The sequence below is a fragment of the Pseudorasbora parva genome, chromosome 18 (genome assembly GCF_024679245.1).
Source record: "Pseudorasbora parva isolate DD20220531a chromosome 18, ASM2467924v1, whole genome shotgun sequence".
Taxonomy (NCBI): Eukaryota; Metazoa; Chordata; class Actinopteri; order Cypriniformes; family Gobionidae; genus Pseudorasbora; species Pseudorasbora parva.
In genome coordinates, this window is record NC_090189.1 from 12,549,960 (window position 1) to 12,575,870 (window position 25,911).

Consider the following 25,911-nt stretch of genomic DNA (forward strand, 5'->3'; position numbering starts at 1 on the left):
CTTTCTTTTTATTTATTTATTTTTTATTTACTTACTTTTTATTCATCAAAGTATTATAAAAAGGTATCAAAGGTTATGAAAAAATATTAAGCAGCAGAATTGTTTCCAACTTTGAAAATGAATCATCATATCTCAATGGTTTCTGAAGGATCATGTGACACTGAAGACTGGAGGAATGATTCTGAAAATTCAGCTTTGCATCACAGAAATAAATTATCATTTAAAGTATAATAAATTGAACACCAATTATTTTAAATTGTAAAAATATATCACAATATTTAAAAAAAAGATCAAATAAATGCAGGCCTGATGAGCAGAAGAAACTTCTTTCAAAAACATTACAAATAGTAATGTGTCCAAACTTTTGGCCTGTACTATAAACACAACCAGGATATACATTTAACTTGATATATATAATTTGTAACTTAAATGTTATTGTTATATTATTTTGGCATTTACATTGACAAAAATATGCCATGGAGTTTGCCACTGTTTGGAAAATGTATTATCTAAGAAGACTTGTGCAGAAGTCTCTGTTTGCTCTCTGCATAACTTAGTCTTGATATGTTAGAGCTGAATCTGCACTGTCATGGTTTCTCTTATTAATCAGAGGTGGCCAAATTGCTTCAAATTGCTAATTGCTTCAATCCTGCCTGTTTTGTATTGTGTTCCAGAGCACCATGAGGGTTTCTGAAAAGGCAGCCAGCCATGCAGGATTCAGACAACAATGTGTCAACAATGTCATGGAAATCAGAGGAAATGTAATCAGATACAGTGACTTTAATGTGCCTGAATGTATCCACTCCTCAGCCATTGTGGCGCTGATGCATCAGCATGATGAGAAACTAATTAACACCCACTTAATTAATACCCATGCTGTTCAGCTAAAAGAATGTCCCTTTACAAACACATCTTATATAATCCCATTACACTGTCTGTGTAGCATTCTAGACCAGCATGCATTGCAGGGCTGGTTTTAAACACTAAATCAACTAGTTTTAAATCAAGGGCGTGGTAGGCTTTTTTTTATCCAGGCCTAATCTCAAGGATTCACAGTGGCTTCCCTGCACCCAGCCTTAAACTACTGCACCACACCAAAAACACTCTGCATAATCTCCCCATCCCAGAGTGAGTGTAAGACACAGCAGGTGTGCATGCTGGGGGAAATAGCCAGAAGCTGCCAAACAAGTTTTACAACAAGGCGGGTTCACGAATAAGCGGTTGACCTTCTCAGCGGACACTTTGGCCAAATCCAGTCTAGATCATCTATATGTTCAGTCGTAGTTAATTAAAAGGCTTGGTTTATTTGTTGTGAATAATACAATAGTATGTCACACCAACATGTAAAAATAGACAATCAATAATTTCTGTAAAGTGTTGATCCTGGTTGAACTTGTTCCTGTAGATTACTGTATGAGTGATGCAGCCATCGACCGACCATGACTCAGGATGATGATCCTATTGCAACTGACTGATGACTGGAGTACTACTACTACTTAAAAAACACTGGGACGTGTGCAATAACACATCTGCAGGCTGGCCCCAACCAGCCAAATACTTGTTTGACATGTAGCAGTGTTTTTACAGGAATAGGGTAAAGACAGGGAGCAGTAAGTATGACGGCTGACAGACCAAATCTGACTTCAGACTTAGCAATGGTAGAGAAAACACTCCTTTTGACCTTCTTTTGTAATATGTTTTTGTGTTTAATAATCCTTTAAATTAAAGGAAGGGGTGCAGAAGAAGAAAAAGATAACACAAATAAATAAAAAGATAAAGTTCACTGAAGTTAAATGAACACATTACAGAATATTTTTGTAAGACTTAAATTCACACACACACACACACACGCACACACACACACACACACACACACACACACACACACACACACACACACACACACACACACACACAAAATGTTAAAGGGGGGGTGAAATGCTGTTTCATGCATACTGATCTTTTTACACTGTTAAAGACTTGGAATCCCATACTAAACATAGACAAAGTTTCAAAAGTTAAGGTGGACGTTTGATGGGAGTATTTCTTTGTCAAAAATACTACTTCCGGTTAGTCATAAGTTTCGGCAAGTTTTTTGAGATCATGCGTCCCCATTGACGTTAGTGGGGGCGGAATTTCCTTGTATGGGCCTTACGGACAATTCTACCGGAAGCGCGTGAGAGAGAGCGAGGGAGAGAGCGAAAGCAACAGCCTACGCCCATCAAAGCGGGGCTTGTAGGATGTTGGACAGGTGACAATTACACATAGCACATAACAATGTCACCAAAAAAGTGGGTTTTTGGTTGCCAGACCAAGACAGTCCTGCACAGATTCGCCAAAAACCCCGCGTTAAGGCAACAGTGGATGTAATTTGCTTTTCCGGATCAGCAACTGAGTTGCGCGAATGTTTATATCTGTTCGCTGCATTTCGGTGCCGACTGTTTCATAAACAAGGCCCAGCTCGACGCCGAATTTTCCCAATCGCCTAATGCTGAAGGATGGAGCAGTCCCAACGTTAGAAGGGTGAGTGAGACTGCTTTTAGTCCGCTTACTGTCTACACAAACCACGCGTAAACACACAAACACACGTGCACAACTGCACTTCCCACATGTACACCTTCAAAGACAAAAATACGACGATATAATTCAAGTATAAATATGTAAATAACACAAGCCGCTAAGCATATTATATAGTTAGTGTATAACTTGTAACTTACCACATACAGACGTCCTGCTCTAGTCGTTTTTGCTGCTGCTCCTGTTCAACTGCAGCCTCTGGGTCTGATTCCGGATCATAGATGTATGGCTGTATCTGATTAAAAGCCATATTTTTATTTTGAATAAAGTTTTTTTCCGCTGTTAGGGATGACGCTCGACTCAACACACAGCGCGCTGCTGCACACGTCATTATTTAGCTCCGCTCACACGACACGCCCCCACCCGCTCGGCTTTTTTCGGAAAGACTCGGAACAGCGCATCTTTCTTATATAATTATTAAAAAAATAAAGACTTTTCGGAGATATGCAGGATGCAATGCTACTCTATAGGTACTCAAGATTGACATGACACTGACTGAAACTGAGTGTTTCACCCCCCCTTTAATGATTAATTTCCCATGCTGATTTTGAAACACATGACACATGCTGAAAACATAGGCCTACATTTCAAGATATGCTATTTTTAATCTATTTTGATTTATCAAATAGAGGAAATAAGCATAAACGAATAATTAATACCTAATAAAGACAGAAAATGCTGATTTTTAATTGACAAGGCTAATTTGGAAACCATTATCAGCTAACTGGAGGTGAAAGATTGACCCATAATTAAACTCAAAAAGCAGATGAATTAATCTATCAATAATTTAAATATTTTGATAAATTATAATTAAAAATAGAAATGTTAGATTATTTTAAATATACTTTATTTATCAAATAAAGAAAGGATAAATCTGATCATAATACAAATAGTTTGGGAAACATACATAGAGGAAAAATAACAAAGTAAACAGTAGGCTATGGAGCAGAAAGGAACTTACTTTTGCTAAGGTCCCTCCCTCTGTCCGCAGTAGAGAGAGAGAGAGAGAGAGAGAGAGAGAGAGAGAGAAGAGAGATGGAGAAGAGAGAGAGAGAGAGAAGAGAGAGAGGAGAGAGAGAGAGAGGAGAGAGAGAGAGAGAGAGAGAGAGAGAGAGAGAGAGAGAGAGAGAGAGAGAGAGAGAGAGAGAGAGAGAGAGAGAGAGAGAGAGATTGCACGTATGTCAGAGGGACTATGGTGGAGGGCTGGTGAAGATGATGGCAGCTCTCTGCGAGGATGGCTCATATGGACTCAATTGTGGTCGCAAGAGCGACAGAATATCAGTTTTACATGTCAAACTGACAGAATCAGCCTTTTAAAGCGATAGAAAACTACACAAAACTGTAAGGTGAGTGTGGGAAACTTACAGTTTTATAGCGAGAAAAGAAAAAGCGGAGCTTGCTCGCCACAAAAGCCATTCGATGTGTCAAATAATTGTTTTATTCCTTTCTAAACAATGCAACATCTCTTAGAAGTTGATACATTTTTCAGTCGGTTGGTGTCCTTGCAGATTTGATTGGAAAATGGCTTTTAATAAAGACTCTAGGGAGTGAAAATTATGCAACACACCATTACCTGCTATGAACTCTGAATGTAATTTAAACGCTAAAAATCACAATTTAAAGAATTGTAATACTTTTATGAAGTCTGATTATTGAAAGAGCTTATTACTGGATAAAAGTGATATTGTTGTGTAGGTTTTATGTTTTATTGCGTTTTATCCTCGAAATGTGAGCTACAATGCTAACGGTTAGTTAAAACTTTATCTACAAACGAATAGCGTCGATTCAGATGTATGTCATTTCGACATCTTGATCATTTTAGTTAGTTTACAGTCTCTTTAAAGTAAATATTTTGTGTTACATATGAAAAAGTCTTTGGGTTTAACGAAAATTAAAGTTTGGTTAGCTAGCTCATAGCAAGGCTAATGTTACTAGCTGGCAGTCCTCCAACAATGATTAAGTTCATACATGGGGCGATATTTTTGTTTTATGTTTTATATTCACGACACTTGGTCCACATAAACGTAGTTTGGAATCACTATAAAACCAAATAACATCTAAGTTTGTCTAATTACGTCTAAGTGTGTTTGCTGGGCTAGCTAGTTAGCATCGAAGGCTCTTACACACCTGAGGAGTTTAATGATTTAAGATATATTGAAGTTTTATACCATAACCGTCGTTTATCATACGCGAGGCATCCATGCGTATCTTTAAAAAACATAGTAGAGAATTCATTCATTTTCAGAAAGCAGTATTTTTTGCTATTCATTTTTTGTTCATTTTTTTTATGTGTGGCATGTGTGACTAAGTGGGGAAACCCATTAATTTGGCTTGTACACTTTTAATAGTGCACTAATCATCTTCCTTCTATGTAATTTTGATAAACTTTTTAAACTAGGCCCCTGACCACAAGGGAGGTGTATGATTATTTCCATTTGGGTCATTCAAGTGAGTAGTAGTAGTACAATGTGTGAATTATGAATGTCACTAAGATGAGAAAATTGATAAAAACAAAAAAAAAGATCTTCTGGGCAATTCTATCATTTCAAAAGCCTGAAAGAGTTTCTATTGGCTTACTAGGAGAAATCAGGCAGCTTCAATGAAGAGCTGCATTGTCTGGATTTTTTTTAAAGCTCTACACTGCTCAAAGTGCTTACGAGGCAGTGTTTGACTTAAAGCTACAGCTGGCGCGTTGTAAAAAAAGAAGAAAAAAAAACTGTGCACCGGGTTCATAGAGATGGTTCGTTCGATCCTGAAAGGCCAAATCCAGCTAACCATTTTTAGGCCCAAGATTTGCTTTGGGTTGTGGATGATTGGACATTCACCCAAGGCATCTGAAGTGGGCCACCTATAAAGTTAGTCAACCTATTTTGTTTGGAATTTCTCTCAAAAGAGTTAAGTTGAACCTTGAAGCTTGTTTGAGACTAAATTTAGCTTCGTAATCCATCAAGTTCCTGGCTCCTTTAGACTGGCACTGTTACTGTTTGTCTTTGTTGATTAGGACTTGCAGTTTGGTTGATACTCAATGTTACAACACACCATTGGCGAGGCCAACTGAACGAGTCTTAAAGGCATAGTTCACACAAAGATTATTCAAAATATAAGTTGCTCTCCCTCAACTTGTTACAAACCTGTATTAGTTTATTTCTTCTACTAAACAAAAAAGAAAATATTTTTAAGATACATATATATATATATATATATATATATATATATATATATATATATATATATGGATTGACTTCCATAATATTTTGTTCCCATACTATGAAAGTCAATGGTGCCACAACTGTTTAGTCTTCAAAACATCATATTTTGTGTTCAGCAGAAGAAAGAAACAATTTGTAATTTTAGTAAAAGTCATTTAGTCATTTTATGAGTTCAAATTATATCTGTATTTCTAGTTCTATTCTAATTTGAGTGTTAGTATTTTCAGGACATTTTTTAGTACTTATTTTTCTTATTTCAATATTAATTTAACTTAAATTTAACCATCTAATATATTTACATTTTAGTATGCAACTATTTCAGTTGACAAAAATAACTTTTAATATTTTATTTTGTCAAACAAAGTTCAGTTGATGATATCTAAGATGTTCAAAAAATGCTATGACAAAATATTAAAGGGCTGTAAAAGGTTACATAACAATCTTGTTGTGTATTAAGTGTCACGTTAGTGTAAAGAATGTACTGTAGTGATCATATCCTGCAGGGCTTAGCGTCCTTCTATATTAATCGGATAGTAGTAAGGGATTACTTGGTTCATCTGTACCATACCTGCTCTAGCTTTGGCATAATACTGCAAAATTGACAGAATGCTTAATGTATTTTAAATGTCTCCAGTTAGCTTGATTCACTGACCAGGTATTTATTTACAGTGTCTTAGCACATGTTGTCATGTTCCAGATCAGTTTGTCTTCCTGCTACCGTTCAGCTGAGCTTGTGGTTAATCATTATTCATCTCTCTGCAATGGGGCAAAGACAGGGAATGCATGAAACCTCAGCAATGATGAACCTGGAGCCATGCCTTATCTCTTGAATGGCCCTAAATGTTAATAATAGATCTCAAGTTGCAGAAGCGTGTCTGTATTTATTTTTGATGTTTGATTTACTATAAGGAAGCTGTTTTAACTACACTGCCTGTGTCTGTCACTTGTGGTTTAGGCTGGTTCAGAATTTATGTTGGACATCATGTTGCGACTCGACGAAGCGCTAAAGTTTTTCGATTCGGATAATGAAATGTATTACAGTGACACTGAATCTCATCACCCAGTAATATGCAAATATATGCAAATCATAGTTATGCACGATTATATGGAAAGTGGCGTTTTAGTATTTGCACTTAGCATTGTGTCTGTGACCCTAACTCAACACAGATGTGCAACCATTTTTAATAGTTGAGAACCACTGGTTTAGGTTTCCAAATCATCAGAGAGCTTAATTGTACTTCTTCGTACTCCTGTGTAATGTGAGCTGATCCAGTCTGTGTGCAAGTGTGCTTGGGGGGTGGGGGACTTGTGAAACTTATCTAGTTAAACAAGCCTTTACAGATGGAGGAGGCTTTGAGCAGTATTTGAATATAAATAAAGGTGTACGGTTGCAGGAAAATGACGGGGTTGGTCTATGTGCATCTGTTCCTTTAACAATTAAATGAATTCTGCACAGAATGTACTCTTAATATGTTATGTACTTTAAAAAAAAATCACACTTGTTTCAGTAGAAATGGAAGTTCAAGCCCGAGTGCATTGCATTGAGGGATATGTTTTCTTGTTTTGTTTTTTTGTATTTTGAAGTGTGGTCTGGTTGTAAACTGCACATTTACATTAGTAGGTTTTGCTGGTATCCTATGTATGCAGAAAATGCACACTGTATCTTTAGTTTATTCTGCTGCAGAAGCAGCAGCAGAAATATTTTGAATAGTATGCAGTTCTGAACATGTTGCACTAATCTCATTGTTCTTCATAGCTTTCTTGATGGGATGGTTTACTCAAAAATGTAAATTAGCCCATGATTTACTCACCCTCAAGTCATCCCAGGTGTAACGCCTCTCACGGTTCAAAACTCTTACGCTACCTCCGACGCCATACGCCGCACATGTTGCGTTTTTTTGTTGAATACAGAAGACGGTCTGCCTGAAGCTAGATATTTTACTTTACATTTAAATATAGATATTTTAACACAAATGCATTGCTTCACTTTAGAAGGCCTTTGTTAACCCCCCAGAGCCACCTGGATTACTTTAATAATTGATGGAGGCTTTTTGGGTTGCCATTATAATGCTTGGAAGAGCTGGAACATTTTTTTATATAACTCTGATTGTATTCGTCTGAAAGAAGAATGTCAAATACACCTAGGATGGCTTTAGGTTGAGTAAATCATGGGGTAATTTTCATTTTTGTGTGAAAAATCCCTTTAATTAAAATAGCAGATGCCCATTTGGTTACTTGTATTTAATGTTTTGGTGGGTTAAATTACCTTTTAATAGCAGGTTTAATTTATGATTTTTTTGACACATGTATTCTAATTATTTTCCCAGAATGCACCATCCTCACAGGCGACGATACGTTTTCAGGGTCTTCAAGGGGTAAGTTGACTTTCCATTGCATGTGAAATAGACCTGTTGATATGAGTTTTACAGCGTCTCAATGAGTATCATCACTGGTTGAAGGGTTGGTGTTAGTCATCAAAGCACACTAAAATTGTGGACCTGGTGTGTTAATAGAGAGCCCTCCGCCTTCTGTTTTATGGGAGGTGTCTCACTTTTCCACTGTGAACGTGCCTGTTTAACCTCTGACCCTGAGCACCATGCTGTAGTTTACTTCAGACGCTGTGTGGCTATAAATACTGGGTCGGCGAGTACGATTCCGGTTTTACGCTCATGAATACTCTTTAAATACAGTCTACTTGACTAGTGTCTGTGCTGCAGTCTCAGTGTTCTGCCACAGAGTCTGTTCTAGGTACACATCTTCTCAGGCAATATCCATCAACCTTGATGGATCCTCATAGGTGAATAATTTATAACTCAATACATTGGCGGCAGTTCCTTTAACTGTCAGTCAAGCACATCGCAGATAGTGTTCTTCATGAGAACTGCACACGACTCTTGACTAATGCTTACTGTTGATTCCAAAAGTTTGGCATTAGCATGTTGCTATGCTAATAACTCTAAACAGAAAATATATTAAATTACTAGGTGATTAGCAGTGTTTTAGTATTATTTGTGTACTTTTTTAGTGTTTGTTAATATTTTGATTTTACTTTATATTTTTTTATTTTAATTTGTTGACAAGTTAGCAGTTTTGTTATGGTGGTCATCTATTATTTAATATTTCAGCTTTATTTAAAATGAATTAACTGTTAACTGTAATTAAATGATAACATGCAGGAATATTTTCATCAGTAGTTATTGGCATTGAATGACATAAATATTCATATTCATAAAAATAATTTCATAACTCCATCTGCCATCTTGACATAGCCTATGGTACCTTAAAATTTGTTCAAAATGAGGTATAAGTCTAGACTGGGTAAACCCAGCCCGATCTTCCAGCGATTTGATTTGGCCCTGCAGCTCAGGCTGGAAACCTGTAAATAGTTTTATCCTGCGACTGTCACAAATTTGCAGGGACCAATCACAAACTGGCTTATCCACCTGGCATGCTATTGGCTGCTTTACCAAAATGACGGATAGAGAAGCGGCGATGGATTGTTGGTCTGATTGGTTGAAGGAATATCCAGTTGAGCACAGAGTCATTTGAACTATGCCCATTGATCACACCTCTTGCAGTAGATAATACATTGCAGACTTCCCAGACCAATGTTCAATCTTAAAAGATTGAGCTTGGTCTAGTGATTGCCAGATAAGTATAAGACAGCATAACTGCTTTTTTACATTTCTGTCTAGGTAGCTCACTTTCTTGACAAGCTAATATTATTTCTGTTTTTTTGAGTACCTCAATTAGCAACCAAATAATTAAACTTTATCTCTGTTTTATCTCTGCCCCTTCAGCGCATTAAAATCCCAACGACAGATGCTTCTGATGGCTGTCATAACTTTGACTTTTATCTGTCCAACTTCGGCAAAGACAATCCTCAAGGAAGCTTTGAGTGTATCCACCAGTACATATCTAGGTAAGGGTGCATTTCTTGCCAAAAACTTCTGTTCATTTTCTCGTTGTTCTCTTTTTTTTTTAAACTAATTTTTGTGCCTGTTAGCTCTGGGGTCCCCGGTCTGTCCTCCTTGGGAACGATTCAAGACAAAATGACAGTATGTGCCACCAATGACTCCTACCAGGTGACCAAAGAGCGCATGACCAAAGCAGAGGAGGATAAAGGCAAGAACAGCACCAAATTCATCAAACCCGGCGGACCGTTCAGAGGTTTGATATTAATCCAGTGCACTTTATCTCCTGCTCACACAAACACTTACAGGTCACTTAGATAAGGGGAGTACCCAATATTACCTTAATTCAAAGTTTAAAATGACCCTAAGTTAACAATTGAAGCCCATAAAGAATTTTCTCACTGATTTTCTTTTTTTCCTTTTTTTAGCTCTCTGTCCAGTTTAATTTACCATTTCCATTTACCTTCTGGCTAGTGTTTCAGTTGAGATGTTTCTGTTTCAAAGAATCTTTCTACACACTTGATTATCTTCACAGGATGTGGTTTTCTTCTCGGTTTCTGTTTTCATATCCATTTAACTCAGAAAATTAGCAAATTCATGTAACCATGTACTACATGCAGATGTAAAATTGAAAAGTTATTATGTCATTTTGTGATCTCCCAAGATGAAGATTTTTCATTTTTCACATAGACGTGTAACACTCGGCCAGTTCAGTTGTCTCTGCGCACAACCATGTGCGTTAAACCAATTGGAAGCTTTAGAGGGAGTGATGTATGGATTAGGGTCACGAGAAAAAGCAAGTAAAAGTTCATCCAATTTATCTGACATGGCTAAGTCGTTGTGCACCCATGTCTCCAAGATTACCAGTGTGTCCCAGTGTTTATTGTGAAGTGGAAAGTGACAGACTGAATTGTTCAAATCTTAAATGGCAATTGTCACTGGCAAAGACACCTGCTAAGGTTGTTAAATGAAAGCAGCGGTTCTTAGATCTGCAACCCTAGAGACCTGTTTTATCTCATGTTTTTAAAAAGGTATCACCATTTAGGAAACCATTGAGGGTTTTTAGAGTGTCTTTAACTAACACTCAAATGCAGCTTATTATATCCCCCCCTTCCAGACAAAACCTGTCTCTCAGCACCTGTTCAGCTGTCATTCCCCTCTGGGAGCCCACGATCTCCGCACCACAGCTGGCTTCCACCGCGAAACTGGAAAAGTCAGTTTCACTCCCCTCCTTCGGCGCTGAGCCGCAGGGGAGGAGTGATCTGGTGCGTTTGCATTTTAAACGGCAGAAGGAAGTGCAAGAAAAGGCTTTGCAGCAGCTGGTGCTCAGGAAGCCTAGTCACACTTTTGTTTGTGCGGTTAACCTGAAAGACACAAGCAAGAGTTCGAAATTGTGCAGATTTAAAAAGACCTTCCCTTCCCTTGATTCCTCCCAGTCTGCTGTACGCAGTTGTATGTGTGACAGCCAAAGCTTATTATCCACTGACGCAAGAATTTCACCTGACTCGCAGAAGGTGAGGTGAAAAGTTTGCATCTGGATGTCGTCTAGTCATCGGCACATGTTCGGGCAAACCGAGGGAGAGGCCATAAAAGGGAGACAGTAGGATGGTTACATTCGTTATACATAATCGTTTAAATGGCGTTTGAGGAAACTTTTCTGTGGCATATGTAGGTACTTCAGCATTGTTTGGAGAGTGGATACTTTTGAGTATAGATCCTAAATTTAAATTTAGGGTGTAGGGATATCAGGACAGAAGCATTGGTACTGTACTACGGTACCAAGTCAATACTAAAATAAACACTACTTGGTATGGTATCAACGTGCTGTCTGACTGACATGTAGCCTGACAACTACATCAAGATGTTGGGTCTGGGAACTCTGGCAGGGCTCAATCCAAGAGGCGGGATAAACAGCTGTCTTTCAAATTCTCTCTGAACGTGATAGGATAGCGCTACAATAAACCAGAGCAACAAAGAAGGTAAAGGGGAGCTAGTTGATGATTAAACTTTTGCCGTATCCGGTCGGCAAAACTCAGAACACATCTTCTTTTCTTAAGAATTACTTCAGTGCTGTTCTTTTTCAAAGAAAAGCTTAACTCCAATTCTTCCAGAGTCACAGCCAAAGCCGATTCGACTGACCACTGTTCGCCAGCTTTGTTTTTAATTAGCACGTGGAACCGCAGCAACGCTGCCGTCATAATGTTAAACCCGCCCACCAACTCTATACATGATGTGATTGGCATGACCAGAGTTTGGTTTTTCCAGGTCGCAAGTCAACGGAGAGTTGCTAAACTACCCTGGCTGCAAATTAAATTTGCTGTCGCTCAGGTGCGTCTAGATTTCTAGGCTAACTGACATGCAGCTGCTTCAAAATGTTCCCGTGCTTATTTTCAAATTTTCGGAAAAAAAACGTGATATAATTCATTAAAGGGATAGTTCACCCAAAAATTACACGTATCCTATTATTTACTCACCCTCAAGACATCCTAGGGGTATATGACATTCTTTTGGTTTGGCTTCAATCCTTATCTTGAACACTGCATTGAATGGGATAGTGTGTGAATTAGCCCTTGAGTACCGGTACATGACCACACATAATATACTATAAGTAAAGCACTGAAAAGAGACTTTCAGAGAATCCTTATGATCATTTTTACTGTTTTTACTACTACTCTGATTGGCCATGTCTCTCTGAATGCCTTCTTGCATAGATAAAAAAATCCAGCACCGAAAACCAGCCCCCTCAGCCCCCGACCCGGCTCCAGAGAGGAAGCAGACCACTCCTCTCAACCCAGCCAACACCATCCGCAAGTGCCTTACCAACAACCCTGTATCGCAACGGCCGTACCGGGACCGCGTCATTCACCTGCTGGCCCTGCGCTCCTACAAAAAGCTAGAGGTGCTCGCCAGACTGCAAAGAGACGGCGTCAGTCAGAAAGACCGTAACTCTTTGGGCACTACACTACATCAGGTGAGATTGTGATGTGGAATCAGTTCTCAGGATTAAAGCAAAATTCACTCAAAAATAAAATGTATGTCATTAATGACTCCCCAACCCTAATGTTGTTCCACACCCGTAAGACCTCCGTTCATCTTGAACACAGTTTAAGATATTTTATATTTAGTCCGACAGTGTATCCAAGTGTATGCACACTATACTGTCCATGTCCAGAAATGGAATAGAATCTCTTGAAGCATCAAAAATACATTTTGGTCCAAAAATAACAAAAACTACGACTTTATTCAGCATTGTCTTCTCTTCCAAGTTTGTTCTCAAACCTCAAAAAAAAAGATTCAAACAGTCATGAATCAGCGTATTGATTCATGATTTGGATTGCGTGTCAAGCTGCTGAAATCACGGGACATTGGCGATCCGAATCATGAATCCATACGCTGATTCATAACCGTTCTAATCTTTATATGAGATTTGAAAACAAACGCGGAAGAGAAGACAATGCTGAATAAAGTCGTAGTTTTTGTTATTTTTGGACCAAAATGTATTTCCAATGCTTCAAGAGATTCTAATGAACTAACTGATGTCACATATGGACTACTTTGATGATGTTTTTATTCCCTTTCTGGACATGGACAGTATAGTGTGCATACACCTAGATACGCTCTCGGACTAAATATAAAATATCTTAAACTGTGTTCTGAAGATGAACGGAGGTCTTACTGGTGTGGAACGACATTAGGGTGAGTCATTAATGACATCAATTTCATTTTTGGGTGAACTAACCCTTTAAGCTCAATCAACAGCATGAATTTTACTTTAAGGGTGCTTTCACATCTCTAGTTCGGTTCATTTGGTCCGAACCAAGGGCAAACAATTATACATTGTTGCATTTTTCAGATTTTTTGGTTCTTTTTCACAACACACTGATTGCTTTGGTCCGAACCAGTTGAAACGAACCAAAACGCAGGCACGTGACAACATCCACATCACTCATTGGCCATGGCGTATTTCCTAAACTGCTTTTCGATTGGTCAGAATTTACGCGTGGGAAAATTCCAACAGAAGAGGCAAAGCCAGCAAACTATAATAACACTATGGAGAGACGACTGCGCGGGCCAGTTTTGTCTCTGGCCATAATCTACTACACTGTGTGTATTTACCACAGTATGCAAACAATACATTTCTATAATGAAGCGCGGATGTGACATGAAAACAACGCTCTAATGCACTGCAGACGGCGAGCGCGCATCACTCGTCACTTCAAGAGGAGGCATGCATTAATTATTAACTCTTGACATGCTCGTCTTCCGAAAATATTACCAACGATTTATCAGGTAATAATATCATGCACACAATGTCAGCGCAGCTAACTACAGCAGCTGGTTCAGTCCAAAAATGATCAGTACTTTTGCAGTTGGTTCTGTTCGAGATCGGATCACGTTCTCACCACAAACAAACCGCTCCAGAGTTCGTTTGAAATCGTACCGAGACCAGCTCTTCAAGGAGGTCTCGGGACGCTTGTTTGGTCCGCTTTTGGTGCGCACCCGAGTGCGATTGCTGCTTTCAGACCTCACCAAACGAACTGCACCAAAGAGGGAAACGAACTCTAGTACGGTTCAACCAAACTAAATGAGGCAGGTGTGAAAGCACCCTCAGATCTAAAGAAGTTTGGGTGTTTATTTGTTTTGTTTTGTTTTGTTTTGATGTTTTTGAAAGATCTCTTATTCTCACCAAGGCTGCAATTATAGTATTAAAATACAATAAAACAGTGATACTGTGAAATATTATTATAGTTTAAAATAACAATTTTTAAAATATTTTTTAAAATGTAATTTATATCTGTGATAGCAAAGCTGAATTTTCAGCATCATTACTCCAGTCTTCAGTGTCACATGATTCTTCAGAAATCATTCTAGAATACTAATTTTCTGCGCAAAAAATATTTATCAATGTTGAAATTTGAGCAGCTTAACATTTTTGTCTAAACCAAGATTTTAATTTTTTTTTAGGATTCTTTGAATAGTTTTCTTTTATAAAATTATAAATGTCGTTACTGTCACTTTTGATAAATTTAATGCATCTTTACTGAATAAAACTGTTAATTGTTTTAACTTCTGTTCTGTCTAAAGTTATCACATTTTTGACATTGTCAAATATTGCTTTGCCTAACCTTAAAATGACAAAACATTTTAATTTAAACCAAAGTTTTAGCAATACGTTTTGTCAGTGCTTTTTACAAAATAATCACCACATTTCTGCTTTAAATTCTCCAAATGTTGTTCCTTTTCATTACATTGTAAGGTTCTCAATGTAGCCTTATTCTTTTGAAGGAGACAAGGGACTAGTCAAAAATTGTTAAAGGTCCCGTTCTTCGCGATTCCATCTTTCAAACTTTAGTTAGTGTGTAATGTTGCTGTTAGAGCATAAATAATACCTGTAAAATTATAAAGATCAAAGATAAAAAAAAATAAAAATTATAAAGATCAAAGTTCAATGCCAAGCGAGATATTTTTTATTTAACAAAAGTTCCCTTTCAAAGCCTACATCGAATGGCCGGTCTGGACTACAGCAGGAAGTGCAGGGATGTAATGACGTCCCTAGAACCGTTTGTTGACTAACCCTCTGCCCACAAGAACACGCAAGAAAGGGGGCGTGGTCTTGTTGCTCTCCCACGTGGAGAAGAGCGTGCATTCAGCGCTTGCATCTCCCCGTTATGGTAAGAGGCGGGACCTTTCCGGGCAAAGTGCGCTAAGCTGCTGTCCAATCACAACACGGGAAGTGCTGGCCCAATCAGAACTCGTTACGTGTTTCTCAAGGAGGGACTTCATAGAACAAGGAAATCATCAGGCCGTTTTTAGGACAGAGAAAACAGCGGTATACAGATAAGTAAATTGGTGAAAAAAAACAATTTGCAATTTTTTTTTTACATGCGAAACATGATCTCATGTCATGACTTGATTAAACCCAAAATATTCTTTAATGCTTCATTCTTAAAAGCTTTAAAAGATGAGAGACTAGAAAGGCATTAATAGCACTTAACTTGCTGTGAAAGTTCTCTGAATGCGTTTGAGGACCGTCAATCATTCATATTAGTTCAGGGAAGGTGACAGACTTTTGAAGCATAGATAGCATCAAAGCACAGCTGTAGTCTAGTGGTCTAAAGACTCGCTACAATTTTGGAGAAGCACAGTGTCACGTAATGCAAGTCACCATTTAACAGCCCAAACACAAAGACTTGCATTCACCACAGCTGAATGTATAGCACGTGGCAAATTAGGCAACCATAAATTAAACTTATTAGTGTAATTATGCACATGCTTAAATAGCTCACATGCTGAAGAGACGGGCTTAGTTCATTCCAGTTGATCTAAGGTCATGCGGTTGACAAGTCATATGTGAATGGCTTTTGTAATCAACTGGGGTAGAATTAGCAATTTCGGTTCTCCTCACTAGTTTCAAAGGGGAAAAAAAAATCAAGGGTCTCATCCTTTTCTATCAAGTATAGAAGGAATTGATTCAGGCTTTGAATAGGGAAGTATGAAACAAGCTTCTCTCCTTCTTTGGAAATGAAGGAAGGACTGAGAATCTGAAACGGTCCCCTTGCTGGGTTGTAATGTAAGAAGTAACACTATATCCCTTTGCCTAACTGTCCATTTGCATTACTATTTATAGTGTTTGTGTATCTATCTCTCTTAAAGGTCCCGTTCTTCGCGATTCCATCTTTCAAACTTTAGTTAGTGTGTAATGTTGCTGTTAGAGCATAAATAATACCTGTAAAATTATAAAGCTCAAAGTTCAATGCCAAGCGAGATATTTTATTTAACAGAAGTTCCCTTTCAAAGCCTACAGCGAACGGCCGGTCTGGACTACACCCCTGCACTTCCTTGCATGATTGAGGTCACTAGACCGTTTGTTGACTAACCCTCCGCCCACAAGTACACGCAACATAGGGGGCGTGGTCTTGTTGCTCTCCCGCTTGGAGAAGAGCGTGCATTCAGCGCTTGCATCTCCCCAGTATGTTAAGAGGCGGGACCTTTCCGGGCAAAGTGCGCTAAGCTGCTGTGCAATCACAACACTGGAAGCGCTGGCCCAATCAGAACTCGTTACGTGTTTCTGAAGGAGGGACTTCATAGAACAAGGAAATCATCAGGCCGTTTTTAGGACAGAGGAAACAGCGGTATACAGATAAGTAAATTGTGTGAAAAATACTGTGTTTTTTTAAACGCGAAACATGAACTCTGTAAACATAATCAAAGCTTCGAAAACACGTGAAGAACGGGACCTTTAAGTATGCCAACCTAACTATTCAAAGTCGTTTAGTTGCTAAAAATAAAACTTTCTATGTCCTGTATTTTAATCAAAGAGGGAAGAGCAATCAACACAATTTTTTCCATTCCTATAGGTGGCCAATCTAAACCCTAAGGATAACTCGTATTCGCTGAAGGACTTTATCTTCCGTGAGGTCCAGAGAGACTGGCCGGGCTATACGGAGGATGAACGGGTTCAGGTTGACAGGATCCTGGCACGGTAAGATTCACTGGTCACATGCAATTAAAAAAAAGAATGACTCTTTAATTGAGCATGAGTCAGTAGAGGAGATCCTAAGAGTATTTGGCAAAATTTAAATTTGTAAATATTTTTTTTCTTCCAACAGTAAATTGGGATTAAATTCAGAGTCTGTCTCATCCAGCAGTCCAACCAAAGAGCCAACATCCCCAGTGGTATGACATACATAAGCGTGTGTGTGTGTGTGTGTCAAACATTTGTTGTTTCAAGCAAAGAACATTTAATTCAAGTGTCCACTTAATCTTTAATATTTGGCCAATTTTTTTTTTTTTTTTTATGATAGAAATAGAAACTACAGCCATTGTAATTCCTTGAATAAGAACATTTGGACAGCAAAACATGCAAACTCAGAATGAGGGTTTAAACTTTTTTTTATTCAGACATTGTGATAAACAACAGTTGGCATATTTAGAAAAATACTGATGTATTCTCCTGTGTTAGTGTAGGGTAGTGTAGTGTAAAAATTATACAATTTTTAGCAAGAATCATGTTTTGTTCCTTGGTTTTTAGAAACGCCAACCGGAGACCGACTTCATTGACCCTCTGATGTCCAAGAAGCCCCGAATCTCCCACCTTAGTAACCGAGGACCTTCCTCCTCGTCTGGTCGCCATCCTTTGGAAACTGAGGACAAAAAACCTGCACCAACAGCTGCCTGCCCTGGACCCGCTTTTCACCCTCCCCCTGTCACAGGCTCTAGTTCAAATTCCCCCAGCACGCCGGAGGGCCGGGGGTCTCAGGATCTGCCCCTGGACCAGAGCTCTATATGTGGGAACTCCTCGGAGAGCTACGCTCCCCGCAACCACACGCCTAGCCCACCCAGCCAGCCAGTTTCCACGACCTCCCCCTCATCCTTCTCCACCTGTACTGTCTCGACAACCACCATCACCTCCACCACTACCACCAGCAGTGGCCTCCACGTTTCCTCTGCCGCGTCTCCTACAGCCAGCCGTGATGGAAATGTCAGCAAAAAGCCCAAGAAGTCCAAGAAGCACAAAGATAAAGAGAAGAAGCGAGAAGGCGACAAAGAGGTGGATAAGGATAAGGACCGGAAGAGGGATAGAGCACATCGCAGGGAGGATCACTGCGACAAGGAAGCACAGCCCAGAAAGAAACACCGTAATGAGGCAGAACATAAACACATTCCTGCCAACATCAGCCACGAATCAGACAAAGAAGGTTTGTTTTGCACTTCACTTCATTAACAAAGGATCATTCATTTTAATGAAAACCTATCATTGGTTGAATGAGTTAACAAATGAATCAAATCAAAGCTGACAGATGTTTGTTTAGTGAGGATTTAAAAACCGTATCACTACGTCAAATAACAGCCCGAGATTTAAAAAAACATGATGAGCTGCACACCCACAACCTGCGAATTAGAAATGTAAGCATATTGCCAGGCCTGATTGATGGCTTCATGCTACATTTGCCTTTGAACCGTGAACTTAAGTTCAAAACCTGTTTAGGTTATTCTGTTCCTAAAGACCCAAAGCTCATGTTACGTGGAAGATTTCCATGTTTGTGCATAACTGGTGTGTCTCTTTACAGCTGGAAAAGACAAGCCTGTCAACAGCACTGAACTTCCAATCCCAACGAAGCCTGATTACATAGTGTGAGTGAACTTTGACTCCTTTGTAGTGCATGTTTCTGCATGGTGTAAGTGAACTTTGACTCCATTAGTGTTTCTGCATAAACCCTCTGCATTTTAAATTGAATTGGATGCACTTGAATGGATAAACTATATGTAAGAAATGAGCAGAAGACCCATCTAGAGTCTCAGTCTTTGTTGTTTCATTGCAGTAAGTACACTGCAGTGATCTCTATGGATCAGAGGCAGCACTATAAGGATGACTTCAATGCAGAATATGATGAGTATCGTATCCTTCATGCCCGTGTTGAGAGTGTTACACGTCGTTTTACAAAACTGGACACCCAGTGTAGGCGACTAGCACCAGGAACTAAACAATACCAGGTAAAATAACATTTTGCTTTATGTACTTATTGTGTGACACATTCTTTAGATGAAGAACTATAATTGATGTATACATTTGTTTAACATGCAATAATTGTCTGTGTGTTCCCTCCTAACAGGAAATTCATGAACAAGTGCTGCAAGAATACAAAAAAATTAAACAAGTAAGTGTAACAGAGCATGTTTAACCCATCTGGGTCCTTTAGGATACACAAACCCTGTCAAAACCTGTCATAAGTCACACGGGTATATTTGTGGCAAAAGCCAACAATACATTGTATGTGTCAAAATTATTGATTTTTCTTTAAAGGGACACTACCGATTTTTCATATTAAACTGTTATTCCTTTAACTAAGACGAGTTGATACATACCTCTCTCGTCTTAAGTGTGTCTACTTAAGCCTAGTTCAGACTGCACGATTTTCAAACTCGTCGGGTTACTGCTCTATTCACACTGCATGACTATCTGGGGTATCATTCAGTCACTGCTGTGTTCACACTGCACGATGGTTTGACGACAGAGGAGTTCACACTGCATGACTGAACAAGAGGAAGAATCGCCGACAACTCTCTCTCTCTCTCCGGTGCGCAAACTACGTTTCCCAACTACACGTGCGATGTGCCGAGTAAACAACGCGAGATCACACGTGCGTCAGACCAGAGTTCTCGCGCGAGACTTTGAATTGTTATTTAAAATGATAAACTGCACAACGTTTGCTTCAAACTGTATGTGCGCTGATTTGTGGAGAAAAAGAAAAAAGATAATGGCGGAAGAAATTGTTGGAGAGACAGAGGGAGCCAGGATTGTGTTCTGCAAAGACAGTTTGAGGTAAATAAACAATTTTGTAATGTGCTGCTGCTGTGGCTGGATGTGCAAATGTTTGGCCTTTGTTTCTGTTTGATAGAATTGTAAATATATCTATTAAAATACTGATATTCTGCTCTATAACTCCTCCCTGAACGTCCTGCTGCCCTGTATCTCACTCTTTCATTGGCTGTCGGTCATCGCCGATGTAATTTTCAGTCAGAATGCAGTTCACACAGCAGGAGTTTGAATCGCCGACAGCTCCAGATATTTAGCATGCCAAATATCTCACCGGCGTCGGCGATTCTCTCTGATCGCGTCTTTGATTATTCACACTGCGTGATTGTCACTCGCGTGCACGAGCACCGATTTGCCTGTGATCTCGGGCATTTGTCGGCGATTTCGCAAAACCTGACTCAAAATCGGGGCAAAAATCGGGCAGTGTGAACTAGGCTTTAATCTCTCTGACGTGAGGTGATGATCTGATAGCATTTAGCTTAGCCCACTAAGCCCAGTTCATTCACTATGGTACCAAACAGAGATCAAGTTAGAAGAGATAACATGGTTTAATATGAAAAAGCGGTAGAGTATCCTTTTAATGACAAAAATGATTAGGATATTAAGTAAAGATCATGCTCCATTAAGATATTTAGTACATTTCCTACTGTAAATGTATAAAAAAAAAATATTAGTAGTAGTAATATGAGTTGCTAAGAACTTCATTTGGACAACTTTTAAAGGTGATTTTTCTCAATATTTCGATTTTTTTTTTTTTTTTTTTTTTTTTTTTTTTTTTTTGCATACTCAGATTCCAGGTTTTCAAATAGTTGTATCTACGGACAAATGTCCTGTCTTAACCAACCGTACATCAACGGAAATATTATTTATCTCAAAATTGACCCTTCTGACTGGTTTTGTGGTCCAGGGTCACAAATGAAAATAGTATATTGACACTCCCTTTGTTTTACAGCACAGCCCAAACTACTATGAAGAAAAGCAGCGCTGCGAGTACCTGCACAACAAACTGGCCCACATCAAAAGGCTCATCGCTGACTTCGACCAGCGGAGGGCGCAGTCCTGGCTGTAGGGCACAAGACAACACAAAACACCTCGGCCAATCAGAGCGCTCCTCAGCCGGAGTACCATCTTAAGGGGAGTGTGGGGATCAAACAGCTTCTTATTTATTCTATTTACAGATCCCCGCTCGCCTGTTGCCCAAGCCTGGCCTTCTTCATCACTCTTTTTCTTCTTTCCCCATACCTTTCATTCTTCATTCTCTTTCTTTTTGAAGGACTTTTTGAACGAAAAAAGGACTACAAAGAAAAATTCTACACTTTTGAATGCAAAAAGAAAAGTTACGCAATGCAAAACCGTGGGCCTTACAGTGCATATTTCGTGAAGCCTTTTGCACAGGGGTGATCGAGCCAGTACATGTGAAAAAGTGGCCATAGAAGAGGGTGTTTCCAAGAGCCTTGAGACTTCCTATCTCCCAGTGGCACTTTTTTTTGTTGTTTTTGTTTTTTGTTTGTTTTTTGAACTGCATCAGTATTCACACCCACAGTGCAAATGATGCCTTAAGGTATTAATACAGACACATAATGGTGTGGCATCAGTGAGACTTACAAGCACCCGGGACAGTGGGAAGAAGTTATTATGACCTGGTTGAGAGCGTGTGAGAGTGAGAGAAGCGAGAAAGTGGCGAGTGTAAATTTGTCAGTGTTTTTGTTTATCCTTGGGAAGGATTGTGGGTCAGAAACTACAGGAAGAGAGAGGCTCGGGGAGGTGGGTTGGCTATAGACTAAAAGAGAAAAGAAAAAAAAAACGGAAAAGAAAAATCCCCCAAAAAAAGCTGCTATATATATTTTTTTTTTCTTTGAACAGCCAGAGCCTTCGGGATAAACCTGGCTCATGTTACATGTTCTTAATTTGGGCCTACTCTGTTTAAGAAAACGATCGAACCATCTTGAAGGCAAAGGTGCTACTGATTTATGAGGAAATGCATCGAACAGAGGCGGACCTGTATATCCATTTCAAATGTATTCATTGATTATTGCAAGTCTCAGAGCAGAGTTATTTATGAAATATGAATAGCAATATATATTATTTGTTTTTGTTTTTTTTTGTTTTGAATTAAAAGGAATTGCTGGAATTTGAGTATTGAAAAAGAAACTGATCAAATTTACGTAAAAGTATAAGTCTTTATTTCACGGTATCATTGGTGATAAACTTCTTAAAGATTAAGGGAAACGTTATGTTTACAAAACCTGTGTGGTAGGAAGTTTTGCCAAAAAAGTAATAAAAAGGAAAAAAAAATCCTTTCAATCCTATGTTGATAGTCTGGAATAAGACGCGTTTCTCTGAGGGACACTTTGGATGGTGGTTGAACACTTGGTGTCCTCATATATTTATTTTCTTTGATCTTTGTTTAGGGAAAATGTCCAGAATGCAGCTGTGAATCAGCCTTGAAAATAACATTGCTTGCAATTATGCAAATTCTCACTGGATCAAACAGCTCCGTGGTGGATTCTGATTGGCTAGTTGATTTCTCGAGGCTCGCTGCATCGTATTTGCACATTTTAAGATGTCGTTTCGAGATCTGAAAACAAATTATCTCTCTTGTCTTAAAATCACATTTATTCCATTGTTAAAAGCTGGAAGGTGTGCCTGTTGTTTTCCAGTGTTGTAAATTGAAATTTAAAAACCTGAGTGAGCCATTCTCAAAATAACCATTGACAAATGTTGGTTTTCAGTATATGGGTCGGCAGATGGCATCTTATCTGCTTTTATAAGGGACTTATGTGTTCTCAACTCACCAAGATGTTCTGTTGTGTGAGCTTCTGTTCATCGCAGTCCCCATTTATAGACTTATCGCAACGTCTGATGACAACCAAATACAAGTCGTGGCTATTTAACAGAAATTCAGCAGCACTTTACTTCTCAGATGCTTATTTCCTCAGCATTCAAATAGCCTCCACACTGAACCCTAAAGATCTGGGATGACACTAAGAAGAGAACGTGCATCTACACAGAACTTGGTATCATTGAAATTTGGGTTGGGTGGGGAAGTATTTGGTGGTGTGTGACCAACACCTGTTTTCTTTCCTCTTTTGAAGAGACTGTGCCTCTGACACCACTAAAGAGAGATGTTAATGTTGGATAATAAGCCAAGAATCTCATAACACTGTCATCTCTTGTTTTAAAGGTGGAATGGGGGTTGTTTCAGACTGTAAGAGAATTCCTGACCTATCCACCTAGAAATAAATTAAAGCAGTTCAATAAAATGTGAACTTGACAACGTATCTGCCGCCTTGATTTTCTTTTTTTTTCCCATCCATGAATGCCTATCAATCTGTGTATTTCTACAGCATTACTTTGGTACAGTTGTTCATTAAGCACACATGCCTTGAAGATCTAAATTAAAGGAAGTGCGTGTAAGATTGTGGCCAAAACTGGTACTGCAATCACTTTCAAATGACTGCAGAGTGGTGTATTCCCCTCCCCCCGGATGCAGAATCACTACGACTTTGATTGATAGATAGGCTGGAGGCGGAGCTTCAGGACAAAACACGTCAACATCAGTTGAGGGCTGCAATAACAACTTTTAAATAAATTACAATATCCTGGCTGGACTACTGTTGTCAGTGATATAAGTTTTTGAAATTAACATGATTTCTTAATGTCTATATATCAGGGCAATTTTAAGATTAATTGAAATACATTTCTTACATACAGTTCCTTTAATAAATGAAAAGATGTGTGTTGTGCAATCATCTAACTGGTTTTAACAGGACCAGGACAACTCAACGCTGTCACTCCTCTGCATTATTCAATAAGCATTATGATACCACTTTCAATGATTCTGGTTAGATCATAATGCCAGCAGGTGGCTACAGTGTCTGAATTCGGAACCACATACTAGGGTTGCATTTAAGTACACATTTTTGCCCTTCCCTCACTAACTTCCCTCTGTCCCACTCACGCGGATGTAGCCTACCCAACATCATTGCTTGTGTTGCATTAGTGCCCATTACTGAATGAACCCTTGTAATGGTTTAAATGGAAAGCCCTCGATCACTTGTGGGTAAATTATGGCCCTGTACCAAATACCAAAATGCTGCTAAACCCTCACGGTGTGGGCTCGGCAGAAGAGCGCATCAAGGGCGCATGTCGACCTCAAAGGGGACACTCGCGAGCACCGTTCTGAGACCTAAAATGACAAATGGGACACCCTGTGGTCTCGTGCACTTAACAGACACACGCACCGCGGCCATTCTGAGCAGTGTTGGGGAAAGTTACTTTGAAAAGTTATTCATTTCAATATTGCGTTACTCCCTCAAAAAGTAACTTAAGTTACTTTTTAAGAAAAGTAATGCATTACATTGCTTTTGCGTTACTATTTCTCACCTGTTTTTTTTTTTATAACAAAAAAAGTTATATTTTTTTGCAAATGTAAAGACCTCTTCACACCAAAATTTAAATAATAAAACTCAGCTTGAGGTAAAAATGTGACTTCACACATGTACAATAGAGGGCAGAGCGCAGCTCAAACAAACTTTCAGGTGTGCTTGCGTTCTGCGTAATGGAACAAAATTTTACACTTACTTAACCAACAAAAACAGAAAAACGAAAGTAATTTTTGATTTTGGTTTAACTAAATCATCAAAAGTTAGCAACAAAACATTTGTCAATAAAGGTAGATTAAATGCATAAAAATACTTGTTTTATTTAATATTTTATTATTGGAGGTTTGTATATATTCTGATTTAGCATTTGACTGATTTTATTCATTTTGAGGAGTACTTAAAGGTACACTGTGTAACTTTTTTAGTTTAAAAATCAAAATTATATGTGCTCATTAATGTATATTTACTTTTTTCAAGTAATAAAGTAGTCTCGTAAGTTTATAATATGCTATTGAAAATACATACGGGTGAGGGCTTCGAATTCTGGTCGCCATGTTGCCCCTCCATCTTGAAAGTACATTAGCCAAAGAGGGACATACCCATAAATTCAAGCTTCGATTGCCGTGTTAATCTTGGACTAAACCGGCCACCGTAGAAGTTTAAACGAAATCGGAATTGAGAGAAACAGAAACTAATATTCACTGGATGGTCATATACCTTTTCACCGCTAGATTGGGGAAAATATCACACAGTGTAGCTTTAATCTTTATTGTGCAAGTGAGATGAGTAAATGCTCACATTTTACATTTTGTAGCTCACAACTACAATAACTATATTTGCACTTACTCTCGATTTTTCTCAATATGGGGAGAAGAAGAGCTGTCGGTAAAATTTGAAAAACCCGGGTCCCGAGATGACCTACTACCGGCGACATTCTGAAGTGCGCATTTACACTTTACAATCTCATGAAGTTACTGTAGAGAATTATGAATGGATGTGAAGCCATGCAACTGAGGCTGGTAGGTCACATGATAATGACAACATGGCGGCTGTAGTGCATATGGATTACATTCATACTATATTAAACATACTTTTTAAAAGGGTTAGTTCATCCATGAAGGAAAATTCTGTCATTAATTACTCATCATTATATCGTTCCAAACCCGTAAACCGTTCATTTCTAGAACACAAATTTAAGTGCAGAGACTTAGTAAAAACATTGTTAAAATAGTCGACCTTAATGTTTCGAAGCGACTAGGATACTTTTTGTGTGGGAAAAAAAACAAACAAAAATAACGACTTTCACAATTTCTTCTCTGTGTCAGTGTCCTGTTGACATAGTAAATAAAGCGCAGCACTTCTGAGTTCTACATAAGAATACCGGCTTACCATTGGCCGACACTGTTCACGGGAACACTCTCTATCGCACTATGGTTAACCCACTGCAGTCACATGGACTATTTTAACAATATCTTTACTACCTTTCTGGACCTTGGACGTTGCAATGA

General features: G+C 38.7%; 1 protein-coding gene across 1 annotated transcript; it reads left to right on the forward strand.

Annotated features, from left to right (window-relative positions):
* Positions 1–680: 680 nt before the first annotated feature.
* Positions 681–23,299, forward strand: ell2 (elongation factor for RNA polymerase II 2). The gene is made up of 12 exons (XM_067424678.1): positions 681–761; positions 8,114–8,161; positions 9,587–9,708; positions 9,793–9,956; positions 12,412–12,671; positions 17,059–17,183; positions 17,311–17,377; positions 17,733–18,399; positions 18,772–18,835; positions 19,024–19,195; positions 19,315–19,359; positions 20,971–23,299. Exons 1-12 carry the CDS (start codon positions 681–683, stop codon positions 21,085–21,087), a joined length of 1,932 nt encoding a protein of 643 aa, XP_067280779.1. The 3' UTR covers positions 21,088–23,299.
* Positions 23,300–25,911: the final 2,612 nt, after the last annotated feature.